This window comes from Hydra vulgaris, chromosome 03 (genome assembly GCF_038396675.1).
Source record: "Hydra vulgaris chromosome 03, alternate assembly HydraT2T_AEP".
In the NCBI taxonomy this organism is placed as follows: domain Eukaryota; kingdom Metazoa; phylum Cnidaria; class Hydrozoa; order Anthoathecata; family Hydridae; genus Hydra; species Hydra vulgaris.
Genome location: NC_088922.1, coordinates 59,244,350 through 59,260,000, shown reverse-complemented (window position 1 = coordinate 59,260,000; position 15,651 = coordinate 59,244,350). Strand labels below are relative to the sequence as shown.

The following is a 15,651-nucleotide window of genomic DNA, read 5'->3' as shown; positions in this document are numbered from 1 at the left end:
ATTTCTTGATTTCTCTTGTGTTTTATGAAAAAAAATGTTATTAAAGTATGAGTCTGTTGCTTTCTTACAAATTTTATTGAGATTTTTTATTTTTAGAAAGCTTTATTTTTGTTTTAAATTAGCATTTATCATAGCATCATGACCACCAACCCCCATGATCATCAATTATCATGCATCAACATCAAGAGCATTCATGAAACCATCAACAAAAACCACCACCAAGCACTGTACTATCAAAACTACCAACATTTATCACACAACTTCATGTTCACTAAGTAGCATCAAATCAGTTTCAGTAAAATAATATATGATTGAATAAATTCAGTCAGATTACATGTTGACTTAATTCATTCAATCATATATATCTACAAATGAGCAACATAAATATTTTTAGTAATAAATATTACTTATTTGAATATTAAATTATAAAGTTTTTATTACAAAGACACTTGTATAATGCTAATTTCTAATGCAACTTACCATGCAACAATAATCTTACTAAGCAGCAATAATTATAAAAAAATAAAAGTAGAAACATACTTTTGCTTCAGCCAACCATTTTGTCGAAAACCAATTTCTTAAGTCATCTGAACATTTCCATGTGTTACTTTTTTCAAGCTTTTGAGCTGATTCTTGCAAAGTTTCTTCAGTAAATGACCGAGCAATAGAAACAAATCTGTCCAATAAATTTTCTTCTTTTTCAATACAATTTAAGTGCATAAAGTCATTTAACCAAGATTTCCATGCAGATATACATGTAGCTTCAGATAAATATACAAGACTATCTATTAATAAAAAGAGTTTAAAAATAAAAAATGTTATAAATGTAAAATATTTAATGATTGTTCTGAATATAAATTATAAAATAACATATCATATATTTTTTAAAAATTATAAAATAACATACCAATAAATATTTCTTCAATAATAGAAACGTATTCTTCACAACAATCCAAAACAAAATACTTTGGATTCCATTGCGAATTCCATTCTAAAGCTTTTTTTAAGCCACACCTAATGCCTGATTGTGAATGTGATGGGATTAAAAATAAAAATACAAGCTGGTAATCTACATTTGTTGCTACATATAAAGCAAATAAAGGAAAAGGAATGCACTGATACTTGCTTGTAACTTCCACAAATATTACTTGTCTGCCATACCTTTCAAGGAGCCTTTGTTGATCAGTAGTTTGAAAAATAAATATATTTTTTGATTCAATGTTTGAACTCAGTTCTAGATCTTCCTCAATATTCAAATAAAATAATCGCTCATCATGATTTTCCTGGGTTTGATAAAAATAAACAACTGTAACAATTGCATCTAAATAATGAAACATTCATGCTTTTTGTGTATTACAACTATATTGGATTTCAGTTTTATAATTATCAAATTTAATAAACTCTTTTTTTAAAAAACTAAAAAATAATTAAAAAACATAAATTTAAAAATTTCTTTAAATTTAAAAAATATATATTATTGTTAATTTTAACAAGAGACATCTCCCTAAAATAAACATTTAAAATTACCTTTAAAGTATCAACTAATTGATTAAGTTGAGCAACATCTTGTGGTGTTAGTTTGTTAAACAAACGAAACTTATAAAAATAATTAGCAACATCTTTATCATTGGGATAATAACGTCGGCGATTTTTCAAAGGAGGATTGCTATCTAAAAAAATAACTAGTTTGAACACAAACAATGTTCTAATGATGGAGGAGGTAAAATTGCTTAAAAAAGCAATCTTTAAGGTTTTTTTAAAATCTTGTTAGAGAAGAGACTTAATGTTAATCAAAAGAAAAAGAAAAACTTTTAAAAATTTTGAATAAAAATTTTTTAAAATAGAAAGAAAAAAACTCAAACAAACAAAAAAAAACATTTAAATTTTAAAAATAATTTTATTTGTGTGTGTGCATATGTATATATATATACATATATACATATATACATATATACATATATATATATATATATATATATATATATATATATATATATATATATATATATATATATATATATATATATATTACCTTGAAATAAATTTTTTACATAATCCTCCAAATCATTTTTAATAGATAGCAATGATTGTTCACCATAAATCCATGTTAGCTCCATAATTTTTTCCTTTATTAGTGGATCAATTGGTTCTTTAACAACAGTATTCTGTAAAGGAATTTTATTATTTACTTATCCATAAATAGTATGCTTAAACTATAAGAAAATAATGTTAGTAAAGTTTAGTCAGAAAGAACTATTTTTTACTATTTTTTCACTCTTCAACAAAGTATATTTTGTTAAAAGGGATACTTCAGCAGATCTTTTTTTAAAGGGGATACTTCAGCAGATCTTTTTTTAAAGAGGATACTCCAGTATTTTAAACAGTTAAGTTTGGGTTCATTTAAATTTCAAAATATTTCTTGTTATTTTGTTAAAACATGAATGGTGAACACTATTTTTAATAAATAAGCTAAAAAGCAATAAACTCATGAATAAATGAGCAAATAAATAAAGTAAGTTCTGTTTCAGCTCATAACTAAAAAGTAGCAATTTTACACTCTATGATAGTATTGCTGCAATTTTACACTCTATGATAGTATTGCTGCAATTTTACACTCTATGATAGTATTGCTGCAATTTTACACTCTATGATAGTATTGCTGCAATTTTACACTCTATGATAGTATTGCTGCAATTTTACACTCTGCGATAGTATTGCTGGCTACTTTTCATCTAGTTGAATTGTTTGTCTGTCTGGTCAAATTGAGATCAAAGTATCACTTTTGACAAATCTACTCAGTCACAATGGACTAAACAGATTTTAAGTCAAGTCACTAAAACAAAGTCTATTTAAGAGTATATGCTTTATAATAACAAAAAATTTAAACGAAAGAGTTATAGGTCAAAAATAGGGCAAATGGGAATATTAAGATAACATATGTAAAAAAATTTTATTACTTTCCATTTGTTTTTTATTCTTTATATTAATTACTGAAATTTAGATTTGCAAAATAATTATAAAACAGAAGGGGGTACTAGATGTCGGAATAAAAAAACAGGATCTTCATAAAGGTAAAAAATTCTCAGATAAACCACATTCACAAAATGTTTTATACTGGATTTCCTTAAACAATTTTTGACACCTCCATCAATAGAAGGGTGAACAAAACCTGACTGAGGGTTGCAACAATACAAATTTATTATTATTAAATCCAGAATGAAACTAGATTTGTCTTGAACAAGTACAAGATCTTTTGTAGTTGTACCACCAGTATTGTCAAGGAAACCTTTTAATGCTATATCTAGTTTTTAATACTAAAAGATACATAAGTGTTAACTTTTCTACTTGATAAAAAAAAGAAAAAAAATAGACTCTTCTAGGTCACTCGCTTTTCCGAAGCTCTTTTCTTCTACAGACTTACTAACCATTAGATTTTGAAGAGTAGATATTAGCAGCTCTGATTTATTCAGGTAAGCTTCTAGGACCACCTGATCACTAGAAGAGACTTTTTTATAGACCTAGGTATAAATAAAGAACCTACCGTCCAATTGAAAATGGCTTCTAATCCAAAATGAATTAAATTTGTAATCGAGCTCTTCCTCAAACACAGTTATTTTGATTTCTATTCTCCACAGTATCAAAACTATTTTCATTGTTCCTCAACCAGGTGGATTAAAGTTTAATATATTCTTTAGTATATTAAACTTAAATGCAACTGTTGACTAAAGGATACCATCTAATACTTCTGTAAATACATCTAATACTTCTGTAAATACATCTAATACTTCTGTAAATGCATTGTATTTAACTTTAACAGATTTTGTATTAAACTTTTTTTATTTGCAATTACCACCATGTGGCAAACTTTGAGATAAAAAACAACAGGTATTCACTCTCTACGCTCAAAAGATTTATTAAAAATTGACAACATGACTTCCTTATCATTTGGTAATAAAATTGCATCTAATAGCGTGAGATCAAAAAAAATTATTAAAACCAATAAAATTATTTTTCATTGTTTTCTTAATGGCTCTTTGTTTAATTTTGTAACAGTTTTTACAGAATTATTTTATGTCTGATAATGGTCATTTCTATTCAAATTGAAATATAACAAAGAAATACAGAAAACAGCAGGCAGCTTTAAACCAAACGACTTCTTAAAATTTTTCAAGTCAAATTATTTTTATATCGTCATCAAAAAAGTTCAAGTTATCTGATGGAATTTGCTGAATAGGGAAAAAAAACAGCTTGACTTAACCTTAAAAGTTTGAGCTATCCAAGATTATTGCAGTATATACTACCTAACAAATGGAGATATTTTAAGAAAATATTGTCATATTATATCGTCAAAGCAGTTAAATTATAAGCCAATAAAATCATATATTAGTTTTTTCATGCAGAAATAAAAATTAACAGGAAGATTTTTAAATTTTTTGCTATTTGCACTGACAAAACTGCATCAAACACTGGTGTATATAATAGAGGAATTCAATTTACTAGTTGGTACATTGTCAACAACCAAGGTAATGTGACTATTATATCGGCAACGCATACTAACAATACAACTGCTTTAAACGCTGGTGGACATATTGGAGGAATTTAACTAATTAGTTGGTACGATGTCAGGAAGCATATAATGTAACTTTTATGCCGTCTACACATATATGAGAGACACATCTAACATTTTGTGCAAGCACTAACAGGAAAGGCATCAAAAAACGACCTGTTTATAAACTTTAAAAAATATTGTTTAGAAAATTTTTAATAAAATTGCAAATGAAAATATTAACTGATTGGGCATATTTGATTGCAACATTTTTAAAAAACAATTCTTATATCAGATTACACAGAAAGCTGGTACCTAGCAAACATTATTACTCAGAATACTTTTTCTAAGGTCAGAACAGACTACATAAGATTATGTACTAAAAACATTTATTACCCAGGTAGAATAAACTTGAGTCTCTATATCTAGGTAATGAAGTACCAAACTTTTTTCTTGACCAATCCTCAATTCTTGTCATGAAGCTAGATTTATGACAAATACGACTTATTAATGTTTTAACTAACTTAATAGAACTGAAGTTAAAGAAATAAGGTTTTAGGAGGAGAGAGATGTCAACAAAAATGTACCTTATGTAGCAATATTTTACATTCTTTGGTTTCTGAAGTCATCCATCATAGCACAGAAACCATCTAATGATAGCTATGCTATTGAAGTAGCTGAAAACAGAAAGGAAAAAAATGAAATTAGGTCAAGGTTTTAACAATTATCTTCTTTGACATAAATGATACTTAGCTATGGATGTTGTTAATTTATCACTTACAGATAAATATGAAAAAAATGAAGAGAAAGTACAAGATATGCTGCTTTGAATTCCTGACTGAAAATTTGTAGATCTTCATCCTAGCTTCAAGTTTTTCAAATATCAAGTTTCACATACCCAGTGCATGAATTCCTACTTTGAAATAAATAAATGCCTAGTACAAGACTTTCTGGCAGAAATTCATATCATGGTGGTTGCTAAAGAGAATAGAAAGGGTGTAAAAAAGAGAACAAAAAAAAAGTGATTTAAATAGCTTATTTACATAAAAAAATTTTAGGGTCTATTCCTAGTTAATGAAGTACCAAACTTTATTTTTGATCAATCCTCTTCCTGCCATAAAAGTAGATTTGTGATAAACATGTTTTAACTAAACTACTATTAACTTACTTTTAAAAAATTTTAAAATATTCTTACTAAAAAATTGCTCATTTATTTACATGTTGCTTCTTCAATATAACTCTAACAAAAAATATTTTGAAATCAAAATAACTTTTTTTATATATAATAAATTTTTTTATAACTTTTTCGTAATAAATTTTTCTTCAGATTTTGAAGAAAATAGAAATTTACACTTAATATTTCCTCAGTGTTATGATTAAGTGATATATCAGTGATATATATATATATATATATATATATATATATATATATATATATATATATATATATATATATATATATATATATATATATATACACATATATATATACAATTTTTTCCTATGCAATTTTTTTAAAGCATACTTAAGTTTAATAATATATAAGAAAAGTTGAAAGAATATATTATTTTGAATAAAAAAACAAAATCGATGAGGAAACATGAGGGATTTGTTTGTTTATTTATTAAAACGATGTGTCATAACAACTATATCCAAATATTCGAAGAATGCTGTAAAGGATATTCGAAGAATGCTGTTACAGAAATCAGAGAAACTGGCTCCCTTGAAGATAGAAAGAAAAGCGGACTTCCTAAGCTAACAAAAGATGACAATAAATATTAAAAAACCCTTTCTTCAAGAAATACAAAAAAAGCATCAACGGAACTGGCAAAAGACATTAATACAGCAACTGGGAGAAATCTTAGCTCTTCTTTTATTCGACGATACCTACTTAGATCAGGATTAAGAGGATGTGTTGCAATTCAAAAACTATTATTATGGTGTGGCAATAAAGAAAAACGACTTAAATGTGCAAAAAACACAAAGATTGGGTCCATGAAATATTTAATCGGGTTCTGTAGGCTGATGAATACAAATTCGAAATTTTTGGAATGAAAGGACGCCAATATGCTTGAAGAAGAATTGAAGAAGCCTATCAGCCTGAGTGTTTAAACCCTACTATTAAACACAGAGGAGGCTCTTTACAAGTTTGGGGCTGTTTATCTTCATCTGGAGTAGGTGATTTGATCAAAATAGGGGGGCGACTCACTGGGGGACAATTTGTGGATATCATAAGGCACCATGCTGTATCATATGGAATGAGACTAATAGGTCATAACTTTATTCTGCAGCAGGACAATGACCCAAAACATTTTTTTAGTTTCAAGTTTTTAATATAATTGAGCATATTTGGGATTACCTGGGCAGAAAGAAGGTCGAACATGCTCCTCTGAAATGCTGAAGAATGTTTTAAAGTACTTCAAAGAGAATGGCACAACATACCCCAGGATTTTATAACTAACTTGTATGAATCGATTCACCGGCAAATATTGGTTGGGATTGAGGCAAAAGGGGACATAGTAAATATTAAGGGTTTTTTATGAAGTTTGACATTAAAAAGTTTGTAATTGTTCTATATTTTGTGTGAAATACATGTGTTTTAATAAGTTTATAATTTGTATTATATATATATATATATATATATATATATATATATATATATATATAAATATATATATATATATATATAAATATATATATATATATATATATATATATATATATATATATATATATATATATATATATATATATATATATATAATACAAATACAAACACTGGAACAAAAAAGTATTTTAAAAATACAAATACTTCAAAAGCATTTAAAATAAAAAAACTTTTAAAAAAGCATTTTAAATACTAAATAAAAATGCTTTACGACTTTCAAAAATCAAGACTAAAAAATACGTCGTTTTCAAAATTCATTTTTACGCACTTTTATTGCTCAAAAATAATTATTAGTCATTATACTACATTTATATTTAAATATCATTCATTCAGTCATCCACATTATTTTTTAGCAGCAACAGCCGTTCAAAAATTATATCACTTAGACAGTTACGCCTAATCGTTTATATTTGTTCCACTGTGCTAAATAGTGGTTCAACTGGAGCTAACAATGGTACAGTGGTGTTGAGTTTGAAAAACAGCAACCGAATAGTCTTAAGCTTATTCAGAGCATTCAATCTAGTATCTTTATTATTCAGCTATAACATGCATTTTTGCTGAATGCCATTTGCTGCATCATCATATAGTGTCATCATTATATACAACGAAATTTTGTGCTGTCAGTGGTCATATTGATATTGGTCGCTGTTAACAGCTCACTGGCAGCTAGTAAAACATTTTCAAATGTTTCTCTGCAGATAGCTCGTTCAATTTTTGGCTTCCACTGCAACTTGATCGGTGGGTGAGAAACTACTGCAACAATCCTTTATGAATTACATCAAATCACAGTTCCTTTTCAAAACGAGTTTTCATGCCTGCTAACGATGTTGCAACAAATATTTAGCATTTTATTAACTGGCAACTTTGAAACGCTTCTAATTTCACCCGCAAATAGTAAGTGACTGGGGCTGATATTTGACCAGGGCCGGGTTTGTGACCGGGGCTGCATAAACATTTATACATCCTAAAGTATATTATTTTTATTCCAAATTCATGTTTATTTTGTATATACATGCGTATACAAACACCATTATGATCAACATGATCATCATAATCATCATTATTATCATCACCTCCTTTTCTTGTCTTGCTAGAGTCACACCACACATCCATCTGATCATCTTCTCTTTTGGCAAATACAACACTATATAAATACTAAGGTTTATATAACAATGAAAGAATATTGTATGCCAGCATCTAAATAAATAGCAAACAATATGTTTATATTCATAATATGTATGCATAAAGTGCACCTTGGAAGATTTTATTCCTTCTGAAATAAAAGTTTAGAAGCTTTTGTTACTTCTCTTTAATTTTAAGTCAAGCTTCATTCTACTCCACATTTTTGACCATCTTGAGCAGTTGCTTTATTAAACATTATTCATTTTTTTCATCTTTTTTACAACTACATTACAACTACAGCTCTCTTAAGAACAAATGTTCTTTTATTATTGAAAGAAGCCAATGCAAAAAAGTCCTGTCTGACGTTAAGCTCTGTTATTCTCATTTTACTAAATCTTGTATCTTATCTCAGATGTTAGGTTCATTAACGAAAGTGAGTCTAACATTAACCAAAGTGAGTCTAATTCATGGGTCTGATCTTTTTACTTCTCTCCAGAATAAAGCAGAGTTATTTGCAAAGAAATCTTACTTTAATTTGACTCTTGAATATAATGGCCATACTCTTCCTGACAGTTTAACATGTTAACTCAATATTAAACATTGAAATCACTCTAGCTTTTAATGCTGAAGTTAATTTTAAATTTAACACTAATACAGTTTGTGCTCCAGAATAGATTTCCATCATAGTCTTAAAAAATTGTTCTCCAGAACTATCTTAAATTTTTGCTAAACTTTTAAAAAGTGCTAAATAAGTGGTTCCAATTTTTCAAAACTCTAGAAAACACTATGACCTCTACAACTATCCTATGATTAGTCTTCACTCTGTTATTAGTTTCTTTATATAAAGGTTTTGAGGTTATTAAATTATTTTTTTCTAACTGCAGTAGTAAAAATATTTTTCAAGGCCTGCCATCTTCATTATTTCAAGTAACTTTAAGGGTATCACAGGGTTCTATATTTGCTCCTGTATTGTTTCTTATCTACAATAATGATCTTCATGAAATCTAAAGTGGCTCTATTTGCTGACGACTCAACTTTATACTCTTGTCTTGACTAATAATCTTCACTTTTTAATTCCTTAGCCGATTTAACAACTGATTTTAAACCTGATTTCTCTTCTATAACAGCCTAAGGCTTGCAGTGGCTTATGAATTTAAATTCTGGACCTAAAATTTACAATTTTTGTTAGACAACAAAACTCATTTATTTACTGCAAAAAAATAATGCAATATTGTTGGCATTCCTATATTGACGAATAACAACCCTCTTACTCTCAGACAAAGTCAAAAAGCACATTTTAAATGTAATTCAACCTGCTTTATCTGCCAACTTGAGCCACTCTCCCATTGTTGTAAGGTTGCATTTCTTTCTTTTTTCTACAAATACAATAATGCTCAAAAGAGCTATCATCTTTATTACAATAAACCTCATTCTTGTTTGGCTTTTTATTCAACAAGTTGCATCCTTTTACTGTATCTGTCCTTTCATGCTAAAAAAAACTTTTATTATTCCAGTTTTTTTCCTTGAACATCAAAAAAAACCTTTCCCAGCTCCATTTTTTCTTTTTTATACAACTTACAACTTTTTAAGTTTTCAGTTATAGGTTTCCTAGTATTTTAACTTATTCTCTATTTTCAAGTAACTCATAACTTAATAGTAGTTGCTTGCAATCTTGTTGGAAATAAATTAGAGTTTAAAAATATATAAATGTATGCCAGTATTTAATAAATAGTAAATGTAAGCATAAAATTATAATATATTAAGTATTATAATTTTTTTTAAGCCCTGGCTATCAACCCCTGCTAAATCTTATAATTTTGCTGGGGCCAAGGCTGGCTTCGCAAAATGTCTCATTTTTAGCCCTGATCTTCCTGTAAGCTATGTAAATGTGGAAAAAAATGACCATAACACACATTATCCCATTGCAAAGTATCCGATGTTGTAGCAACAGGTTTCATGGTCAAGGCATATTCTTGCAGGCATTCTAATTCTTGCTTTTTAAACCTTGGCACATTCAAAGCATTACATATATCATTAGGTTTGCCACGTAATTCAAGTAATCGCTTGATAGCATCATAATGAGAATTTCAACAGGTTGCCATGGGGCAGAATATTTCTTTGTCTGTAATATTTGACACAGCATAGATTCAGTGAATGAGTGATACATGTTTCAAGAGATGGCAAAGAAATATTCTTGGCTATGGATTCATCACCATCATTATTCTGTTATATTATTTCTGTATATATGTTCTGGTGAAACTGAAAGAATGTTTCCAATCTCTTCAGCAATTTAATCTGTAATTAAGTCGCCATCATCTTCTTGCGACATAAAACAACAATGTGGTAAAAATTCTGATGCTGCTTCATGGTAAGTAATTTGTTAACTTCTTATTAGCAGGGCCTTCATTAGCCAATCTTCCTAAACCATCCTTGCTTAGCTTATGCTTCCTCTGAACATCTGCCTTATGTGCTTTATTGTCTCCAAAGAGATTCTTGTGCAAGCTCTATACAGTAAACATAAATCATTTTAAAAAAGATAAGTTTTCACTTTTCTGTAACTGAGTAAGTATTGTACATTTCAATTTATATTAATTTGTACTGTCTTGCTTTTAATGCAACATTAAATAGTTGTTTGTTGTAATCAATTCCATATTGTTTATAATAGATAAATTAATTTTACCAAATACTAAATTTTAAAACTACCATCAAATGCTTAACAAAGTTTGATGTTGCCGCCAGCTTGCCCGATAATGGCATCGAATTATATACACATAATGATGCTAATATTTTATTACATTTTTATGATTTGGCTACAATTTTGAAAAATGTACCACATACAATGGCTGGTAAAATTACATTACTTTCTTCAGTCATTTTGTTTTGACGGCTCACAGCAGCCATCTTGAAATTAAAATTGTTGATTCCCGTAAAATAATTTAATAACTTAACTTATGAAACCAAGATAGATAAATAAAATTAGAAATAATTCAGAATAAATAATGGCAGAGTGACAACTTATGGGCTGAATAAATGTTTGGTCTATTTTACTAATAGAGAAATGAAGAAACCACACTTTAGTTTAAAGAAATTAAAAATGCTTTAAAATAAGCTTTAGGTTAGGCAAGAATTTAGTAAATAATTTTAATTTTATGATTATAAACCTATAAAATTTATTAAAATTTATATCAATTAAAATTATACAAAAATATTTTTAGCAACAAAAGATGTTTGAGATTACTAAGTTTCTTAGGTACAAGACTGTTACTAAGGTACAAGACTGTTACTAAGGTACAAGACTGTTACTAAGGTACAAGACTTTTACTAAGGTACAAGACTGGTGATAGAAATTCTGTTGCAAGGAACTACAGAACAGCAACAGTTACAGAAAACTCATTGCTAACTCTCTACTTCAATTCTGAACTTTTAAATATTTTCAAAGATAAAGTGGGAAATTCCCATGAGGTATTCAAATGTTTTATGAAAAACAATTGGTAAATTTTATAGTTTGAATTATTTATTTTTACTTAACTAAAGAAGGATTTCTTTAGCATATTGAAAAAGGGGTTTTTAGGGTACTTTGCAATGATGTAGAGAAGTTGATATCTATGCTAATGAACCATAAGAAACTACTACCAAATGTGATTGATATTAAAGTGGGAATAGATGGTGGACAAGGTTTTTTAAAGTGTATTGTTTCTATAACATACAAGCCTAAGGAAAGAGATCAGAAAATCCCTCAAAAAAGAACAAGATATTTGTGAGGCTATCATAATATAAAGACCGTTTTAGCAAACAACAAAACAAAAACTAAAACTTTACTCAATAACTATGTGTACAAAAATATGCTTTTAAAATTAAGCAGTGAATTTATCATTTTCCTTAACCACCTTTTTTTCTATATTGTACAAATCCTTGATTTCCTTTTGTTTTTCTCAACAGAGTTTCTTTTTTTCATTTGGTTCATTTTGGTTTTAAAAAAACAAAACTACTTTGCTTTTCTGCATTTATGGCTTGCATATCAAACTGTTCTATCAAAGTAGTTATTTCACTTTGCAAGATTCTGCACTTTGCTCTAACTTACTTTTTCTTATCATCCAAAATTTTTTGTTTCAAATTCCTTCTGTTACATTCTTTTTGTTCTCTTTGTGATTGCAAATACTCTTTATATTGACTACTTGGTTGTTTTACATTTTGCAGCATTTCTTTATTAATTTTGATACTATCGGTGGATTCTTCAAAAGAAGACAAACGATCTTCAATAAGATGTAAAGCAATAAGGGATTTTTCTTTTAGATTTTTGACAAGAAGTTATTTATTAATACTTAAGCCACGCTCAATGGAAGATTATCCATGTGAAAGCACAAAAACTAATTTAATAATGCTCCAAATGTCTTAATAAGCTTTATTTGCTTCAATAAAGTCAGAGAAAAAATGATCAAGACTATCATTTTTAATATCGAAATCTTGAAATGATTTTCGATTTGAATTTACTCTTTCTAAAAACTTATTGATTTTTTGCTAGTTCAGCAAACTTTGGTGACAAAAGGCCATATTTAACTAACTTTTGCAACAGTATTGAAAAATTATTGATACAAATATTCTTTTTATTGGATTTGAAATAAAAATTGGGTTAATAGATATTGCAGTGCGTATTATGACAAACTTCAAAGGGGACTTCTTAAGGAGATGTGTCAACAGACTAGCTAATAACTGGCCTGCCTCTTTTTTAAATAAAACTACTCTTTGGTCACTGTAACTTAATTAATTAGGCTTCATTAATTTTTACCCGAGCAGCAAAACCAATATTACAATTTCATTTACAATTTATAGGCTTTCTAATATTTTTATCCATTAAATTTACTTGAAGCTGCTGGTATAGATTACTACACTTATTTAAAATGTCTTTTAGTATGATTCTACTGAGAAAGTTGTTAACGATTTCACCAAGAATAATAGCCATAAATGGAACCATAGGTTTGTCAGTTTGAAAGCGTCTCAAGAAACTATTTAACTTTTCAAAAACCATCCAAAAAGTTTAGCTGACAAAACAGGATCCGGAACCATGGCTTACAGTCTCTGCCAGCTTTTATTTTTTGAATCAGGTTGCTTGTTTTTCTTAAGACTAATGAAATATATTATAAACTTTTTGTATCCATCAAGTAGTGATTCATCCTTTTGAGCGCATTTTTCATTTTCACACCACCTATATCAACAAAACTGCATTGGATAATCAAGTATTCAAGTGATGTTTTCATATATTGCTCTGCTACTAGGAGAGTCATGTAGAAATTGCCACATTGCTTTTATTAGATTATTTAGCTCCCAGCCACTTGCTTTAGCCCCTGCTTTAAAACATGAATGATATGGAGACTACAGGTTCCATTATCTATAAGAGGATCAAGTTCTTCCTCTTTCCTATGTTCCTTTAAATTATCTAAAAAAAGCAAATTTACAATTAGCCCATCTGATGACACTTTTATAACCTTTGATTTATCTATATCAGAAATACAGTTTAGCAATGTTTGCATAACATCATGTGCTGTCAAGCACCCTGAACTCTGATTTAAGATAACAAGTGTTAACCATACTCATATTATCATCCTAAAATCTAACTAAAAGGTCCATTGACCCTTCTTGGTTCATGGATTCATCAAATGAAACAGTGTAATAAGATGTATAAGATAGGGAAATTAGCAACTCATTTTTAAAAAAGGGAGCTAATCCAAATGTTGAAATATAACTGGCCTTGGTGGGTCCACATTGAAACAACTTAGCAATGTCACTATCTGGAAACATTTTACTAAATAATTTAACAGAATCAAATAAAGAATTCATTAAATATTTAGAACACACAATATTAAGGACCCAACGAACTTCAGCTTCAAGTGTAGATGTATTTATTAGCATTTTATTAATTGTTTTTTGATGTTCTGCTTTATTTGAGCATTCTGACATATACTTATTAACTTGAACAGTGTTAGGTGCAGTTAGCATCAATGACTTGATGTTGTTAGCAGAAGGAGATCTCTCTATGTGCTTTTTACCTTTCATGCATGAAGTTAAAGCAGCTTCTCCCGTGTTAGCAATATTAATGCATTTAGCACAATAACTGCAAATCACAACAATTTCTGTTTTTTTACATATCTAATGTTTATATTTTTCTTTAACAAGTCATTTTACTTGAAAAATACATTTATTTTAGGCATTTTCTAATTATTTTATTTAAAAACAAAAACAAAAAAATGTAAATATTTTAGGATCCAAAAAGAATTTAGAATCTCTAATATTTCATACTTTTAAAAATTATTCAAAACTATACAATTCAATCATTAAATACTAATTGAAAAAATATATATCAGCAGTCTATATATTTATGATTTATTCAAAACTATTCAAAACTATACAGCAAAGCAATCATTAAATACTAATTGAAAAAATATATATATCAACAGTCTATATAATTATGATTTATGGAAACCTCTATGATGATATCTTTCAAATAATATTTTTAAAACAAATTAACTTTGCCTTATTGTGGATATGTAAGCTTTTTTAAGAATCTTTAAAGTATAAATTTCAAAAAGAATATAAGAATCAGATTTCCCATAAAAATTATAGATTAGAGCAATTATATTACTATAATTTACTATAATTAGTATTGTAGTGGTATTGTCTTTCTTTACTTAAAAACAAACAACAAAATATAAAATATTATCTCATTTTCCAGGACTATTCCAGGATTTTACAGAAAAATTTAAAAAATCCAGGACATTCCAGGACTACATTTAAATTGCAGGACTTTCCAGGACTTTTCAGGACCGGTGGGAACCCTGCATTAAGATTATAAACATTCCTGGATTACATATTCTACTTGGTATTGTTGACAAAATTATATCTGAAATTAAAACAAAACTGCTTGAGAACAAAGAAGGTTTTAACTTGTCGGCTTATTTAAAGCCCATCAACTTTGGCAGAGTTCCATCACACCAAGGACAACACAGACTTGAATGCTTCAAACTCATTTTTAAAAAAAGTTAATATTTTAAATAGATTATTTTTGTACATATTTTGTACATATGTACAGTATCCAAGGTACCAAATATATAAAGGTTCTAATATCTTTCAAAAATGGTATAGAATGATGTTTTGCAAAAACATTGTGTAAAACTTACAAAGATGATATTAAAACCTTCTCAGATGGCTGCAGGAACTTAGAAGCAATTGACAGTTAAAGTTCATATTGTTGAGCAACATGTTGTAGAGTTTATTGAGCAAAAAGGAGGTTTATTTAGTAGTGTTATTTTAAAGGAAATAT

At 28.0% G+C, this 15,651-nt stretch overlaps 1 protein-coding gene across 2 annotated transcripts in view; it reads right to left on the bottom strand.

Moving 5' to 3' along the window:
- LOC101235563 (uncharacterized) overlaps positions 1-15,651 on the bottom strand; it is a 43,781-nt gene that overhangs the window by 4,679 nt on the left and 23,451 nt on the right. For both annotated transcript variants that reach the window (XM_065793826.1, XM_065793828.1), the window contains exons 7-10: positions 2,033-2,165; positions 1,528-1,670; positions 908-1,283; positions 541-785 (exon numbers count right to left, since the gene is read on the bottom strand). In XM_065793826.1, the coding sequence (XP_065649898.1) occupies positions 541-785; positions 908-1,283; positions 1,528-1,670; positions 2,033-2,165 (897 nt within the window). The remainder of the gene's footprint in view (positions 1-540; positions 786-907; positions 1,284-1,527; positions 1,671-2,032; positions 2,166-15,651) is intronic.